Raw genomic sequence first — 19274 nt, forward strand, 5'->3', positions numbered from 1 at the left:
ATTCACTTTCACTTGTTAAGAAGATGCTTTTTTTCAAGGGGATTTCCCTCATTCGATTTTGTTGAGTTTGACCTAAGTGTCCCAAGGGAAATTGATCAATAAACGCATGACATTTGATTGATTTTATCACAGATCAATTTATTTATTCTGTTATTGAAGTTCAAAACATTTCAACATAACAAGTCCATCATCGATTCCTGCTAGGATTCGGTTGAAGCTACTATTATTTTGCTATTGAAACAGATTTCTAACTCCTTCTAATACAATGAACGTGAAACACACAAATCATGATGAAGAGCATATTTGACTGAAACTTTCCACCAGATTCGTTCGGGCTAGTAAATAAAATAAATATCGCATCTAGTCGGGCTGCTGCTTGCATCTTTGGCAGAACTGCTATTCCATGCTGGAGATCCTGCTGGCTTAGTGTTGTTTCCAAACCTTGGCATAGCTAGTCGCACCTTTACCGTAGTACTCACCGGTCGCATAGGCACCAGCGTAGTTGCCTAGCTGGCCGTAAACGCTCTGCGGCTGGTGGACGTGGGGTTCCGGGTGATAGGCATGACCGATTTTCTTGACAACTGCGTTAAATCCGTTGTGGTCATCAGCGGTGTATTCGACAACACGAGTCGTTCCGTCGGCTTCCTTCAGCATGTATCCTCCTGGGGAATCGAATAAGCTTTAGTTTTCAATTTTATGTTCAGATTTATCAGTTTACCTTTGACTACATCCCCATCGCGAACCTCCCATTGCTTTTTGTGGTCTCCGGTGTGTGGGTCATCAACGCCATACTCGAAATTGTACTTGGGGTAGGCGTAGTAATCGTTGTAGCTTTTTGCGTACGCTCCATGGTTGCCGGATGTATACAGCTGACCATGGTTGTCCCCGCCGTACAGAGAGCTGTAGCCGCTGGAATAGACGTTGCTATCAACATAACTCTCTGCGCTGTGGTCAACATGGCTATGTAGATCATGAGCTTGTACGATGTATTTCTGGGGCAGTTCTTCATACTGGTGACCGTCAGTCTCGACTAGATGGATTGGGTAGTGTACCTCGGGGACAGCATGCTGGACGTACTCGTAGTGCGGATGATGGGCTACAAAAGCATAGTGGGCCGGTTGCACTGGGGCAGACTTGGCGGTAGCTGCCAAGATGGCGAGGGCCGATAGGAACTGAAATAAAAATTTTGACGGGAAATAATGAAAGTTGATGAACTTTTTTCTAAAATAAAAAAAGGCCATTAATTTGCACAAAGCATGAAATTCGTGTGTCACATATGACCATTTTGGAGGTCAGACGTGCTCAATGATGGATCCTTAATACATTCAAAAGTTTTTTCAACAGTTTATCCCACATTTTGACATTTATAAATATAATTCAGCGAAAAAACATGACATTTCCTAATTGAAGTGAAATAAGGAGAATATGGTGCATACGAAAAATTTGCCTCCAACATTTTTTTCAAATAATTTTTTTTCGTAATCAAAAATGTTTGTCTTGTTTTATTCTAATGTAGTAGTTAAAAAATCTTAAAAATAATGTTACCACAGCGTGTGTTAGCATTTTAAACCAATTTCCATATAAAAATGTCGCAATTGAACTATATTACTCAAATTTTATTACTACATTGCTCAAATTTTCATAGCAAAATATAGGAAATTAGGAGAGTGACAGTGAATCTGTGGAGGCGCCAAAATGAAGTCAAAAATCCGATTTTGGTTAAAAAAATTAGTTAACATGTTATTGTAAGAAATAGTAATAATTTTGTAAAATGCTAACACAGTTACCTAGTAAATGATGTGAAGTACTGTGAAAAATTTCAGAACACCTGTCAAGCCAAACAGAAACTACAATTGGACACGAGTACATACCAAGTGTATTTATTTTATTGTGAAATCTTTAGTAAAATAAGAGAAAGAAATTTCTAGGATTAAATTAAATTTAGAAGCAAAATATTTTTCAAGTTTGGCCAACAGCCAGCAAAGAATTGTTTCGTTATTCCGATGCGGAAATTGTTGTCGCATTTTTGCGTACTTTTTGCATATAGAACTCTTTCAGGAATCATGCTATTATCCTACAGATATCAAGAATCTTTCTTTGTCGGGGCACAAATGTTAGAAGAACCCAAGTAACATTGGTAATATTGGTTGTAAATATCACTATCACTCGGCATTTACGATGTAATCGAGCTCTACATTAGCATTATAAATGCATAAAGGCACAGGCGAATTGTAGCATTAGTAGTAGTTCGATATTTCTATGTAAAGCTGATATAACACATGCAAGCCTAAATGATCTGAAAGGCGTGTATGCTTTACATATGAATTTAAAGCTATTTTCGAGCCATTACCAAGCTAATATAATGCCTCATATAAGCCAAGCTATGAAGTTGTTCGTACCCCTCTTCTTTTGAGTATTATATTTGACATATTTCATTGCATTTGAACATATCCAACACAGCTGTGGATGACGAGGTAAGGTACCGCAGTTCGAGGTCACTGTTCAAGTAATGCTTATACAACGAATTGACTCAATTTTTTTATAAGGATTCCCAATATGTATAGCCTGTCGATGAACCACAGAAAACTGAATAAAAAAGTTTTTCTCCCTATTATTTTGAATAAAAATGAGCAAATTTTGCAGTAAATTATGAGATTTTTCGGTTCTAATGAAGCCATTTTCCGGGTGAAACTGTGTTAGTTTCGATTGCTGTTAATGAACTAATCTTCGCAGCAGACGAATTTCGCGCCAACTCGAACGAATGTTGGCAGCACCCTCTCAGATTTTATTGAAACTTTCTGTACATGAGAACTTTGTCACAAAAACTCACTTTGCATACCTTGTTTTTTCAAAAATGATCTAGACTATGTTTTGAAAAGGGTCAAACTTTTTTTTACCATTTTTTTCAGATAGCTATAGTCTAAAAATGACAAATCGTACAAAAAAATGCTGTAGGAGTAATTTTCACAAAACTAGTCCAATTTTTTATTAAAAATATTGAAAAAAATATTCATCGACTCCTATACTGAAAGAAATCGATTTTAAAAATTTAAATTCGATTTACAGAAAAACTTCATCTTTGATTTGGATGCAATTTTGTTCCAGGATAGGGAACACTACCTACCGTCAAAAATTCTTTTGAAGGAAAAAAAGTTATTTGTAAAATTTTTTTCCTTGTCTAAATGGATTTTCTTCAGTGTATTTTTATCGTTTCAAATGAGCACAATAAATAATTAACACTAATAGGCTTCTACATACTTTTAGATTTTTTAAAAATAATTAGCACGATGACGAAGTCGACCGATAAATCGACACACAATGACCTCCACTGCGAGCCGTAGGGGAGACTGAGGAGACTTGATCCCCGGGGAGACTTGATCCCATCATTGTAACTCAAAGGCGGATCAGAATACATTAATCGAATATACTATAAAGTTGCGTAGTTTTATCTAAACATAAATTTCATTAACACAGAAAAAAGAAATTGGACTTGTGTAACCGAATTTTTACCGATTTAAAAAAAAATCTCAGAAGAACTGAAGAAGATTTATTTTCCAAATTTTCAAACTTTTATAAAATTGATAAAATCACCCACTACATACTCTACTTTTGCATACAGAATTACAGGAGAATGTCAATTATATGAATACGTTATGATTGAGCTGATTCTTTTGTTCAACTATATTTTTACTAAAGTTTGCTGAAATAGATGCTATGGGTTCACTTGATCCCTTCAAATTCGTGGAGATTTGATCCCCTTCGCTTTACTTCATACAAACCACTGAAAACAACCAAATTCACACAAGAACAATTGAAGTCATTTTTGTCATAAAATAACAAAAAAAAAAAATCAAAAATGAACACTTCATCGTAAAGAAACATAACTGTAATTTTTTACTACAGTATACGTAGCAACTATTCATCCCACGTTTGACGTTCCTCAACCATAATAAAGACAGCTTTCAAATAATTGAACGGAGATTTGGGGAATTTGTAAAAAAATCAGGTGAGAGATGCGTAATATGTAGTAACAAAAATAACAATATGTAATCATAACAATTTAATCAATACTACAATCCGTTTATAAAATTGAATGGGGTGATGTACCCGTGTTTGCCCTATTAAGAAGGGTACCACATTATTACTACAATAATTTTATTATTTCAGCGTCTTTGATTTGTTATTAAGGTCCATTTTTTATTTCGATTATAGAGGTTTTTACCTTACGCTCATTCGCCTCTTATTAAGAGCCAATATAATAACAAAATTGTCTTGAGAATGGTGAAAATCTTCTGTTTGAGCGCAGCAAAATCTCTAATCGAGTACCCCCATTATCGCAATACCATTTGAGTCAATGCGTTGAGCAAAGATGGCAGACGTTGCTCTAACCAAAGGCTTCAGATTGGTAGGATGATAATAGAAACAGGGTAAAATAGGCTTATTACGCTACATGCTCTTTTAAACACGTTTTCATAAAGGAATCAAGTGTCCCCAAATTAGGGATCGAGGCTCCACTAATCTAAGAATTTTCTATTTTTTTGTTGTTTTCCAGAAATGCTCATAGCTCATGTCCAGTACAATATTTCCATGAATTTTTTTTTTATGATATTATTAGTCATCCCTAGAAACAATATAAAACTACAAAAAATGCATAGTTTTTTTTTATCATTCCACGGAGTTGGACTGAAAAATAAAAAAGGGGATCAAGTCTCCTCAGTCTCCCCTATCCAACAACCCCGCTATCAAGCTGTGGAATAATGGTAACCGGCCAACAGTAAAAATCAATTCACATCGACCACGCCAGCGCGCACAGACCAGCGGTCGTTTGTTTGAGCAGGTGCGGAGTATGACAGGTCACCACACTTTAAAAGGCCCATAAGCTCTTTCGGTCTCCTCGATGCATTAGTGTCAAGGCGTAATGCAATAACCATCTTAAAACAATTGTCTCTCACAGATACTTTAGCATTGATGCACGCACCTTCAAATCCCTCAACCTAGGGGGGATACAAAGTAGGCATTTTTTTAAAACTCCAAATGAGAATAACTCAAGAACTATTCGGTTCAGTAAAATTATGTATTTCTATGATGGTAACAATTTTGTGGAATTGAAATGTTTAAACATCTTTTTTTTGAGAGTTGTCCTACTGGAGCTGCAGAGGTTCACGGAAGGGCTCCCCGTCTGAATCACACACTGCAATTGCAGACGAGACAGACAACGTCACCCACTAAAACATTGCTTAAGGTTAATTGCAGCGGGCCGTGATTCTGAATGTGATATTCATTGTACGGTTCAAATATGTGCGGACGTATAGATTTTGTGATCGCGTGTGTCATCGCGAAGGGCGTGAGAATTTGTATGTTAACGTGTTTAATCGCGTGTGCGTTTGTATGTTGCGTGTGCTAACGTGTATGTAATTTCGCGTGTATAAATTTAATTTTATAATCTCTCGCATATTCGCGTGTTTTCTTGGATGATCGCGCTCGAACCGTCAATCCGATACTTAATTTTCGATGTACGATTTTGATGCTAGAATAAAGTAAGATCTTCCATATTACTAAAGTTCCCGGTGATGTCGCCATGTGTCGCCACTTGTCTAGTGGATATGAGCTTTATTTTTTGATTGGTCCAACTGAATGTATGTAAGTTGCTTGAACATGGGAAATAATTTCCGGACGTAACCGATTCATGATCGCGTGAACACGGACGTTTGTAGATTTGCATTTGAGACCGCGTTTGAAACTTCGTAAGTGCTCAAACGTTTATCTTATTACCGGGGTGTTATCAAGTTTGCACGATCGCGGGTAAAGGTGTGCGTGGTTGATCGCGAAGGGCTTAAGCGTTCGTATGTTAATGTGTTTGTTGCTTGTGCTCGCGTGCATGTGACTTTGCCTGTACAAAACTCAATTTGGGACCGTGTAGTCAATCACATATTCGCGTGCATTCTTGGATGGTCTGGACTGATATGGACCGTCATTCTGATATTTAGCTTACGGTGTATAATTCACATTCTGACAGGGAGTGAATTACCCCATATCACTGAAGTTCTCGGTCATGTCGCCATGGAACGTGTTGTCCAGTGGATATGAAAGCTCTTTTTTAATTAGTTTAATTGAAGGCATGGACCTAGTCTGCTGATACCAAAGGTAGAAACTTCCGGAACCGATTCATGATCGTGCGAGCGCGGGAGTTGTTAGGTTCACGCTTGAGACCGCGTTTGAAAATTTCTAAGCTCTGAGACGTTTATCTGATCACGTGATCCCTACTCAGAACTAAACAAGAAAACTAAAGAAGTAATAATGGAATATTTGTTTAATGCTTTTCAATGGGATTCTTGATTAATAAAAATATACTTAGTTGCTAAATTAGACAATATCTTCTCACAAACTGAGTTTTATTGGATTCTGAGATGATTATAACTTTCATTGGTTTAGGTTCGATAAAAATACACTGAAATTTTTTTTTCATGTAACTTTTTTTCCTTAAAAGTGCCTAACATGAATTTTTGACGGTAGGTAGGGAATACAATTACCTTGGAACAAAATTTCATACAAATCAAAGAGGTTTTTTTTGTAAATCGATTTTAAATTTTTAAAATCGATTTTGTTCAGTGTAGGAGTCGATAAAGAATTTTTTCAATATTTTTATTTAAAAATTTTACTAATTTTGTGAAAATCACTATCATTTTTTTGTGGGATTTGTCATTGTTAGACTATTGCCATTTGAAAAAATTGGTAAAAAAGTTTGACCCTTATCAAAAGAGAGTCTAGATCATTTTTGGATAAACAAATTATGCAAAGTGGCTTTGTGTGACAAAGTGCTCATGTAAGGAAAGTTTCATTAGTGAGAGGGTGCAGACCAAGGTTTTCATTGAAGAGCCGTTTGTTTATAGCACAGGTACGTTGTTATCTGGCCTTAATACAAACAAAGCGTAGTTTGCGTTGTGATAGTATCTGGTAGTTGAGTTCGCTAAGTCATGTGGGAACAGGCCTACTAGCATGCTCTAGCCACAAGAGTGCCGTTAACATCACTAACGTGGCACACAATGTTTGATAGTACTTTAGTACTGGTGCAAGATCGGGTTTTCATACTCCGATTTTGTATCGATTTTGTTGGCTATTTTCGGCAAATTCGAGGCTAAGAGAAACGAAAGCAATGAAATTGAAAGACGGATAGGTATTCTAGAGCGAATCGGTTTTAAACTTACAACGGAAAACTAGGACTAGTCAGGCTCATATGGACATGATCGAAAGGAAATGTGAAGAATTCTTTGCCTTCTGCTAAGTAGGAGTTGGGCGTTGCACCCAAGTCTACCGCATGGTATATGGTAGAACATAACTCATCATCCTGTTTTACCGCTGACGCCAGTCACATTACTTTTCGTGTCAAATTTGAAAGTAAGCTCTAAAATAAAATATCACGATATTATGAACAGAAATTACGAAAATCGTGAATAAAACTTGAAATCATGAACACAAATCACACAACTCGTAGCAAAAATATCTAAAATTGTGACTAAGATCCTGAAATGATGAACATGAATCACTATTCTAATAACTAAAATATCACGATAGCGTGAATAGAAATTACGAAAATCGCAACTAAGACCCTGAAATCATGAACTATAATCCCGCTAGTCTGACAGAAAAATTCATTGGTAAACTCATGAACAAAATAGCACGGTAACGTGATAAGAAATGACAAGAATCGCGAATAAGCTCTTGAAATCATGAACAACGTTTAACAGCCGGCTGTGTATTCTCAAATCATGAACAAGAATCACTACAAAAACTAAACATGTCCAGGGAACAACAACAGTAACCCAACAAAACATTCTAATGTAACGCCATGTATATATTCGGGGCGAACAAGTTTTTTTTTGAAAATACAAATAGTTTCATGAATAGGTTATTATTCATAATTTCAGAAACTTGGTCGCGGTTTTCGTGAAATCGTGACCTTTCGTTCATGAATTTATGAAAGGATTTTTTTCGTGTAGATATCAACTCCCCCCTCCCCCCTGAATCGAGACCATATGGTTTTACTACCCTTCCGAAGGAAGATATGGCCAAAGAGATTTTTCGCCTCATAAAATCTCAACGACCTCTGGTGGGATTGAACTCAGATCCAATGAGGTAAGAAGCAGTCACGTTTGCCACTAAATTACAGGCGCTGTTAAAAACTTTCACGTCGACGCGTACTCCATATTCAAAAGCAAATTTTTGAAATTATTCAGGCGATTGGCATAAGTAAATGTTTCATGCATTGACGAGATACACAAAAAGGGATCATTCATGAATTACGTAACGCTTTTAGGAGGTGGTAGTTACGACAAATTGTGACATGTTGTAACATATGGGGAGGGGGAGTAAGCTAGTACGTTATGTAACATGTTTTTCCTGAAGATTTTCTTTTATTTAAAAAATTGTTACGTATTAGGGAGGAGGGGGGATAGAAAAATTTATGACAATTTGTTACATGTCAATTTTGGGCAAATTCTGCGTTACGTAGTTTATGAATGGCCCCAAAAATTCTCATACTTTGGAGTGAGATCCAAAAAAAATTATGGACTGTAAATAGCACCGCCAACTTACCCCGCGTGCATCGCCGTCAACTTACCCAAACAGCATATTTTATAAGAGTATTTAAAAAATTCTTTTGTTTGTGGATAGGTGTAATAACTATATGGATACTGAAAGCTCATTTCACGCACTATAGAAACATTTAATCATTCGTGGAATAGGTTAACAATCACCTTCAATAACACAAAATGTTTAAAATTGAGAAAATCACTTAGTATGCTCTAAGACACACTATCAACTGTCAGAAAGACAGCAGATGAATATCGACATAACTTTGTGAGTTTAGCAATTTCGGCATTCAATCAGGATGCTCATCTAGGTGTTCACGTATAATTCGAAGCGAATAAGCCTTTTGTATGCCGCTACTATGAGTAGGTTTGTTTTATCTAGGACCGCATCCAAGACACTTGGAGATTCAATCAATAGATATATCCGTGAAACCTATTCACCAAGCCCACGTCGAAGAGATCCAAGTTCGTAGATTTGAGATTATAATATGAAAATATATCCAGTGAGACGTTTAAATGATCATAGAGTTTTATAATAAAATAACGACGGCTTGAATTCGTTCGGACGATCCAGTTTGCCAAATCATGCGCAATACTGTCAGAGCAGAGAATCACGTCTAACACATCTTTCCTGCCGGTACTTGCAAATGTTGCGCGATTTCTTCTATTGCGTATCTGCAGATGTGTACTGCTTAAGTATTTCATCAATTCAGTGACCCTCAAATTGATAGCTGAGCTACCCTAAATTGTGTGGTTTAAAGTCGCTGTTACGAGGATAAAATTAGTATTATTCTTGTAAATATTTGGGGCATTCATTTAGAAAACATATATTTCGTTTATCTTTCAATTTAACTTGTAATCCGATTTAACGTAAACGCTTTGATCGGAAAATGTATGTTGAATCGAAGTATTCTTGTAATATACTTTGCTTTTATCACAAATTTAACTAAAGTACCGAATTGACGGTGCCGGTGAGTTAGTGGTCAGCGTGACTACTTGTGTAGGGGGTCTGCGTTCAATCCCAGCCGAAATCTGTGAATTTTTCTGAGGTGAAAAATATGTGGTCATTCGGAAGGGAAATAAAGCCACGACATGCACTGAGTGTGGATAGAGAATGACGGAAAATAATTAGGAATAAAAAAAGTTATAGGCGATCAGCGACAAAAACATTTAAATCGTGATAATATAGCCTAATAGCGAGAAGTGGATGCGAAAATTGCTAGATTAGTCCAATAAGATTTGTTCTTCCCACCACTTAATCACCAAGGAAAACGTAACAGAGCGTTTAAAAGTTCTCCCTAGAAAGATGACTAAATTAAATATTATTACAATAGTCCAATTTGCAACAATGTGGATGAATAAATAAAATCGAGACTCTATCGGTGCGCTTTTCGCTAGTATTTATTATTTTCAAAGTTAGATCATAACATCAAAGACATTTTCCACAATTCCAGACCAATGTATTTCACTAAAGCCAACCATTATAAGCATTCAAATAATATTTAGCTTATTAAAGGTCTGATTAGAGTGTGGAATATTGAGTAAATCCCTAAAACCATTGATAAAATTGGCAGTAATCAAGAAGTTGAAAACTATCGTGGCATCACCCTTCTCTGTTCAGAATTATTGCCAAGCAACAATTCGAATGATTTCCAATTTTCAGTAAGTCTATAAAGGTTCTAATACAGTCATATTGCCCTATTCAGCGCGGCGTGTGACGTGAGACGACTAATTCTGAAGAGTCACTTCGGGTGACGTGAGACGCTCATTTAACCGCAATGGGGAATCTCACCTCACTCGAGTCGGCTCTCAGAATCGGGAGAAAAAAGTAACGTAAAGTGAGGTGAGTTTAGTCACCTCACGTCACACACCGCTCAGTATAAGGCCGATAATCATTTCTATCATTTTCATGAAAGTGATAAACCAGATAATGCAGCTCTTATTAACTTTTTAAAGTTTTCTGTAAAACTCTATTGACTCATATAGATGAACATAATATACATTGTAGTCTTATCAATGGCTGCATTGATATAGTTAGTTATATTTTCCAAAAATAATGTTGTTTTATTAATATCCTTTATAAAATAAAACAGTCTCCAAAAAGCTTTTTTGAAACTTTTAAAAAGTATCTAGCCTTCCCCAAAGCAGTATTAAATACTCGCATTTGAAATGCAGCTTTATAGCGTATTTTTTATGACCAGCTGGATGATGCCATTTGTAAAAAAAACTTTATATTATGAAACACGAACACCAGTAAGTATCCTTCCCAGGAATCTGATTTGCAATTTATATAGACAAAAAATCATTAATATATAATTTTCACGATTGATAAAAAACATAGAAGTTTAATTAACTGCACTACCGTTATAATATCGAAACATTTGTTCAGAGTCCACTTTTGTCGGTTTTCTGCCCTTATTCAAACTAGAGAATAACGCGGGAAACACTCGCGTAACGAATGTTTCGCCTCTTGCTCTAGGTTAAAACTGTGACCTCGTTTGCCTTAATTACCAGCACACATATGAAAAACACATATCCTAGGAACTGCCTACAACTGCAATAGATCCAGTAAAAAGAAGACGACCACGCGTTTCTATCATTAATCCGACCGTCGCTTTACCGGCACCAGAGTCCCTTGGATGTGTCAAAAGCATCCATTATGTAATTGCATCCATCAAATTGATCCCAATCTGCCACCGCTTCAGACAAGCACTGCTTCATTTCAAGTGAAGTCAACTTCACTTTCAAAGCCACTTATCACTGTTTGAACAATCCACCCGGGTAAACAAGCCCGATTTACATAGTAATCCTACTCACTCTCAACATGTTACGGTAGGCACTTGACTGCTTCGAAATCTTTCAACAGGTTGAAACTATTAGCCAAATATGAGCACTCTTCACTAGATTGTTAGATAACAATTGCAACTGTTGCACGGGGTGTTACAAACGGACATCTGATGCCGTTCTGGATGCTAGACTTAGTATTTATACCACCATGATCGTCTAGCTCTAAGTTCGTCTTTAACGAAGCCGTTTGAGGTCTAGTTTGCCGATTACTACGTCATTCAGCTTCTTGGAGGACTTCTCAACGCTGTTGGTCTTCATACCTAAACACACCCGAGAATGCTGTGCGTGTGTGGTTGTCGGCCATCCGACGACAATATTTTCCCTTCCCACAGTGCCTATACCGCGCTGAAAACCTTCCGAAGCGTGTACCGCGATCCGACCGAATTTCGAGACCGATCGAGTCAACAAGTTCCTTTCCAGCTCGGATCGAATATCTACTATATATTAGGTCGTTAACATAGGTAGTATTTCGTTGGCAGAAGTCAACCGTAATGAGCAGAACGGTAGAAACTAAATTTGAGCGCAGCCAATGCGCTTTCAACAGTAAACCACTAAGCTTGCACGGCTGCGCTACCCAAACCACCGGTGTTTAGGGTAGTAAAATGGGGTTTTATCTGGTACAATTATGGCATAAATGTTTGCTTGATTCGATTGAATGATTGAATTGCTCTGTATATTCTATAAAAGTGGCGCATATTAAAAGTATTTTTATAAAATTAGACTCTTGCTTAAAAAGTTTAGAACCAAAGTCCCCCAACATACCAGCCTCTATTCTACATAAGAATAAGTCAATCCGATTTGATTCATGCAAACAATGCAGAAAATCGACAAACAAATCAAGTATGTTAGTTTGATACATTTTCCGAAAGAAAAACTTAATTCCACCAACCTAACCTGGTGGAAGTATCGGAAAATCCAGCCAGCGCCGGATGCATCCGCTGAAGTGGAAGAGCCCACTGCAGTTGAGCACATACTTTGGACATTTTTCAACATACTCGTGTATCATGTTGTGGCTTCCAATAAGTGTTCTCATTGGTATAGAGCTGAAGCAATTTCTAATTAGCTAGCCTATTAGTTTTCATCAATGTGCAAGAATGGTGAAACCTGGCCGCGGTTCACTGGGTACCTATGTGGTGGATGTGGTGAGTGCAAGGAAGGGATATTCTTGCTGAAGCTAGGCCGGTTGTAACCAATACCGTGCACTGTTTAGTGTTGAGGAAGGGCGGTTAAAGGAACCACTAAGTGCATCGGCTATTTGGATGCATTGGTGGCGGCTGGCTGTTTCGTAGTACATACCACCACCGCTCGAAAGGAGTCATAAGGCCGAAGAATGAAGGAAGCGTTCGTGAAAAATCTGTAACAACACGCGCCGGACACAAGATTGCTGAAGGACGACGCGTCGGCGGTGTTGCTACTGTTTGACGCTAATGGACGGTGGAATGTTAATTGGTGGCTTTGGTTGTGTCTTGGCGTGACAAATGTAGGTTGTACTTGACCGCTAAGTGTGCTGCATTGATTTTAATTGACGGACATTTCCAGTGCCGCATAGTTTGCCCCTGCGCTCACCATGGTGATTCAAGCTGGTATGCGGTTATATTTGTGGCCATTATTAAAATTTATGTAGATTCAAATGAATAAACACTTTTTCATGGATGAAGAGTAGAAATCGACCTGATTTGCCACTTTATAGTGACGATCTAAAAGGCTTTTCAATATGTGAGCACTTTATAGAGGTTTCCAACCGAATTGGTTCCTGCTTAAATTGGAAATGGAGTATTATGCACAGTATCCATGTTCAGAATTAATCTGATCCTTCCAGTTATACTCAAGAGTGAAACATGGCTGTATGCGTTAAACATAAAATCTTGCTTCAAGAAGCTTTATGGTTCCATTTGGGTCCTGAGGAACACTGTAGAAAATCTCAGCTCAAATTCGCATTAGATTTCTTATGAAGAAAATTTTGGAAGAAAAATGAAGGATGATCACGAGGTTACTGCAGCATAGGTAATTTACTATTTTAGCACAGTACATGTATTTAGCATAGTTTACATAAACTGTTGATTCAATATTGGCTTCTATCCTTGTTACGTTTCTTCACACCAGCACGAAAGAACTTTTTTATATTCTATACTTTATAAGTACGTCGTTTGCATCCTTTACTTACCTTTAGTTGTTTCTAAGTTAGTGCTTCATCATTGCCGAATAGGTTTCGATTAGATATATAGTACAGGAAACTACGGTGCTGTGGAACTACCGTTCCATTGTGTCGCCTAGCCGGACAAAACCTCAAAATTTTAGATTTTCCATGATTTATCATTTTTTTCTGTTTCTTAACAGGTTGAATAGAGTCTTCTTAAAATATTAAGTCCTGGGGACGAATTTTTACAGAACTTCAAAGGTGAAATAGATGATGAATTCTGAGAAAAACTGTTTTCACACCTAAGTTATTCAAATGAATATATCTTTTTAGTTAAGATTCCGATTAGAGTCGAACTGGTTCCATTTGAAAGGTTATTTTCTGGACTTATAGTTGCCATTCGATTTAGTCGATAAATTTCTTTCTTTTCGCTCAGGCTTGAAGAACAAATAATAAATTGTGCAATAAAAGAAAGTTATAATGTTCAAAGTGGCTATACTTTTTTTGAAACAGTTCGGAAAGACCGCTTGTTATTCATGACACTTGAAAATTAGTGTACTTTCCGAAAGTTAATATCTTGTGTTGCCCCTTTCTGCCCCGAGGTATGAAAAAGGTGATTTTTCGTTAAATGTGTGAAGGAGACGCATGGTAGCCTTTGATTACCTAGGGTTCGTAATATAATTTATAAACGTGTCTTATCATTAACAACAATTAAAAAATGTGTATTCTGCTAAAAAAATCACCAAACCTAATTTTTTCAAAATAATTTTCGGATATGGTGCACTTCATATTCGTAAATGTTGAATTTTCGAACCACCCTAAGTGCCAAAATTTTGTGATAATAAAAATACAAAAAATATACATCAAATATGAATTCAGCGTAACCAAATTACCTTATTATGAAGTTTTCAACAAATTCGGGGCACTTTTGAGGTTTTGTCCGATTTTTGTATGGAAGGTGATCACTGTGCGTTCCAACACGCTTGTAGTGATATGAATATAAATCGGGCAAAACATTGCTCTTTCATTGAGCTGCTATAAAAGCTGCAAAATACGTTTTTGAAGCGTTCAGTTTTGCAAATTTCGGCGTTGATGGTGTCTGTTGCGATTATATTTTTTTTTGTTTTACCAATGCGTTGCAAAGTCAACTGACTTCTTTATAAACATTTATGAAATTTTTACTTGAAAAATAAGCTTTTCGAATGCACACCATTTTTAAAAAGAATTGACATTTTGCTACGTAAACCAATGGTAATTAATAAACATGCAAGGAAAAATTAGGCCTTTTAGGCTTCAAATTCGAAGGAATAGCCCGTTCGCCGTGGAAACACTAATCAAAATCGTCAAAAAGATTTTATGTATAGAAATATACTTGTTCAACAACATAAAATTTGACAGCTTTCCTTATACTTATGAAAATTTCTAGGTTATAGATCGGCGTTTCAGTCGTTATCAATCAAGAAATTCTTCTTCCTATGTTTCGGTCTTTATTGGACCTGTTTAGCAAACTGCGTATAACAAAGCGAGAAGCACGATCATCGGCGGACCAATTGTTTACTCTGCGACAAATTCTGGTTAAAATCCAATAATTCAACTCACGAACTCATCATCTGTTTGTGGATTTCAGGGCGGCGTACCATTCGGTGAAACGAAACGAACAGATAATGCTTGAACGTGGTTTTCCGATAAAGCTTATTAAGAAAGTATGGCACCGTAGAATTTTTAAAAATGGAATTTTTTTTATTGATTTAAAATATACTTTACGGTTCTAAAAATGATTCGTTAACATATGAAAAATAATAATAATTTAATATTAATCAAATTTTTCATTCGCGTGTATAGCCCTAGCGTACTGAAAACTTAACCCGCAATTTTGCTAAATCACCTTTTTTAGCTGACCGGAAATGTAACTCAAATAAACGTTCTGAAATTTTCACAAAATTACTTTAACCAGCTCTGCAATAAATCAGATTTTATTTTTTCATTACTTAATTTTTTCGATAAGCAATTTCATGTCGATTTTAACACATTCCCAGCGTTTTTATATTAAGAAGGGTATCAAAATACCGAATTAAATCCTATGTGTGTCGCTTGCTATCATTCTAAGGAATCGGAAAACTGGTTTTCGGCATTAGGTCAAAAATTAGGGGAGATATATTTCTGGCCGTGGACCCGTTCCAAAAAAAAAACTCGCTGGCGGGAAAATGCTGCGCAGCCGCCATCATGTTATCACGGTGTGTTTGGTAGAACAATTTTATTCGAAAAAAAATGGCATCGCTAAAACTTCAGCATGTGACAGAATGGGCTTTTCCCTTTCATTTGAAAGTAAAATTAAAATATTCTGTCGGGGGCTCCAGAACAACTTTTTATTTTAAAGTTTTTTGTTTAGATTTTTCAATGAAACTGGTTCACATTTTTGCCCATAGGTAGTACTTTAGACATTCAAATATTACCAAAAGTGAGAATCTAGTGGACAATTTCATTATGTACAACTTTGTAGAAAACTACACTGCGATCTAAAATCGCCAGAGAAAGCTATTAATTTTTTATCATAGTTTCTAGATTCACACGGAGCCTATTGGTTAAAAAGCTTTATTCCAAAAACATTTTCATTTGTAAAAAACTGGTTTGCCTTATTTTAACAGTGAGCTCAGAAGAACCTGAATGCTAACAAAGTCCCACCTTTAAGCGGAAAAAACATAATTCCAGATTCCACCATTTTATGATATTTTAGGAGGAAGGAGATATAGAGAAGAGTAGATAAAATTTGAAAGAAATTAGTACTCTTTTGAAAGATGCTGGGTAATACAGCAAAATGAAACAGTTATATTTGTTTTTTTCTTCACTCATTCTGGAGTATGCTTAATGTAATCTTGAATCAACCTTTTTGCTCGTTAGTATCTTGTGTTGGCCTAAATTTTAACTTTATATTTGATCAAACTCGATTAGATATTCAGTCATTTGATTTTATTTCGATTGAGAAAATCCTGATTGACAGTTTCACGAAGGATAGAAAAATAATTCAATGAGATTTATGTTCAAGTTTGCTAACTTTTGGGAATCGCTGTACATTGAACAGAAATCGTAGAAATAGTAGACGAGAAATAAAGGTTTTGTCTATTGTACGAAGATAGCGATCCCAATATAAAAGTAGATATAGAAAGTATCACCTTTACCCGAAAAACGTGTTGCTGTTAATGTCTCCAGATTCTGAACTGTACTGGCAACTCTGTCTTCTTGATATAGCGTCTTATGATGTCCCATATTATATGGGAAATCTTCAATAAACAGACTTGTATTACTTTGAGAATTTACGGAATATCCAGCCTGATATTTTCTTGTTCATTTTCTGTTGTGATCCGCGTTCAACGAGTAACGACTCCGGAATTTCTTCTTAAAGGAAATGATGAAACTTGTTTTTGTTCTTTTTTTCTAAGAATATGTGAAGTGTGTTCGATTTGGAAATAAAATTTGAGGACAAGCAAAACTCTGCATCTATAAATTCCGATGAAATGAATCTACCACAAAAGATAACAAACGTGGATCCAAAACTCAAAGAGCTTTTTTCTCTTTCAATCATCTTTTTTTTAATGTTGATAAGGACAAACAGGATTCTCAACGCAATGTTGCAATAAAATTCGTCGTTTATTACAATGACTCGAACTGTCTACTTTAGTTCATGAAATATAAAGCTTTGAATTTAAACCAATTGTATTTTACCAGGCAGGATAGGATCAGGAAGAAGGGTATTCTAGTTTACATTAGCTATCTCCTAGAACGCGAAAAGAAATGAAAAAGGCATGATAAAATCCGTTACTACATCAATCACCATATTGAAAAGGTATAATATTATCGAATAAATTTGGACAACACCTTTCCACACCATGTTCATAAGTGTCAATGTCGTACAAGAACCGGAAGTATCTGAAAATATATTTTTTCTGCTGAGAATGGAACTTTGTAAGCAGTGAAATTTATCTGAATTTACTGTTCATTTAAACCCAACATTTTTCTGTATGTCCTTGTTAATCGACTTCTTAATCCATAGGCCCCGCGCACACCTTAAAAGCTGATAAAATTTTAATAACTTTTTCGAGTGATTTTACATCGATTTATAGCTTTCTACGAAGTTGTAGACAATGACATTTTTCATCAGATTCTCATTTTTTGAATGTCTATAGTACCAATTAGTAGCAAAAATACGAATTAATTTCATTAAAAAACTTAAGTTTTCAATCAAAAATCTTTAAAATAAAAAGTTGTTCTAGACCCCCCGACAGAATATTTTAATTTTGCTTTCAAATGAAAGGGAAAAGTCCATTCTTTCATATCCTGAAGTTTTACAGATGCCGAATTTTTTTGAATAAAGTTGTTCGACAAAGACACCGTGATGACGATACATAGGTGAAAATAGCCGGAGAGACATCCGACTACTTTATGACGTGAGATAAATCACGGTGTTCCTAAAACCGTTATTAACTAAAAAATGACCATAAATTTGGCATACGGCATTCGAAAGATACAGTATCCAAGCATCTTCTCAGTGAATTTCAAAATGATCCATCGAGGGATTCGAGAGATATGGCGATTTGAAGTTTTATGATACGTTTCATAAGGCTACCAGCAAACACCCACGGGTTTGGTCCAATTTCTATAAACAAAAAAATATTTGTCTACTTATTTAGTACATGTCATTCGAAAAATATAGTAATCAAGTATATCCCCTGCAAGTTTGAAAATATTTCATTGACGGAATCGAAAGTTATAACGGTTTGGATGTGATATGCGGTCATAGATGGGTTTTCTACCAGACTTCAAGCGTGAATCCATGTTTGTCCATTGACTATTTAGATCGTTTACACGTGTCGCGATTTTTAAAGGAAACCCTTGCGATTTAATTACATAAATATAATGTACAAATGGTGTTATTTATATGGTGCATTGAAAAAATATGAAAATAGGGTTGTCTACCAAACATTAAATATAATGTGTAAATTAAAAAAAATAGATGAAAGTTGGAATGTTTACTTCAAAAGGCCATATCTCAATGGTATGTTGACTGATTCTAATATTTTTTTCATTATTGAACAGGTAGACGATTCGTCGTTTATTTTCATCAAGAAGAATATAAAATGGAGTTGTCTACATAAATAAATAGACAATATAATTGGTCTCAACTATATATATTATAATTAGTTAGTGATTATTTTTGTATTAAAAATAGCGGCCCATCAATTTTTATATACTAGTTGATTGCAATTGCTGTTTACTACAAATTATGGATATATGAAATGTTAAAACTAACACAGTCGTGATTCGCTGGTCGCTCAATTTTTAACAGGAGCCGCTTTTTAGTTGGACCTCCGTTAGTTGGTCCATTGTCGACATCTGAATGTCAAATTCTCATGTTAAATTCAATTCGACAATAAAACTGACAATAGTTAGAGATATGAGCAGATGAACTTGTACTAATAACATCCCCTTTGATCCCCCTACTAATAACATCCCCCAGTTTTAACATCTGTCAACCCAACCAGCGAATCACGATTGTTCAAAATTTCCAACAAAAACCGTATCATAACATAAATTGATCTGAATCAGCAAAAACCTTCATATTTTTGAATATATGTATTGAATTTATCGTTTTATTTTTCCATGATTTGTGGTTTGCGTTCGTTGCATTCAACTAATGTATAGTAATT

At 35.9% G+C, this 19274-nt stretch overlaps 1 protein-coding gene across 1 annotated transcript; it reads right to left on the bottom strand.

Annotated features, from left to right (window-relative positions):
• Nucleotides 1-132: 132 nt before the first annotated feature.
• Nucleotides 133-11531, bottom strand: LOC131691942 (cuticle protein 7-like). Its single transcript, XM_058978722.1, has 3 exons — nt 11406-11531; nt 719-1172; nt 133-662 (listed from the first exon to the last, which is right to left on the bottom strand). The coding sequence occupies exons 1-3, from the start codon at nt 11412-11414 to the stop codon at nt 424-426; spliced, it is 702 nt and encodes a 233-aa protein (XP_058834705.1). The 5' UTR covers nt 11415-11531; the 3' UTR covers nt 133-423.
• Nucleotides 11532-19274: the final 7743 nt, after the last annotated feature.

This window comes from Topomyia yanbarensis, chromosome 3 (genome assembly GCF_030247195.1).
Source record: "Topomyia yanbarensis strain Yona2022 chromosome 3, ASM3024719v1, whole genome shotgun sequence".
NCBI lineage: Eukaryota > Metazoa > Arthropoda > Insecta > Diptera > Culicidae > Topomyia > Topomyia yanbarensis.

Excerpts from the sequence above, each read along its gene's own strand:
- LOC131691942 (XM_058978722.1), bottom strand. Across the intron at positions 663-718 it reads CGATGGGGATGTAGTCAAAG|GAGGATACATGCTGAAGGAA; the intron begins GTAAACTGATAA and ends TCGATTCCCCAG.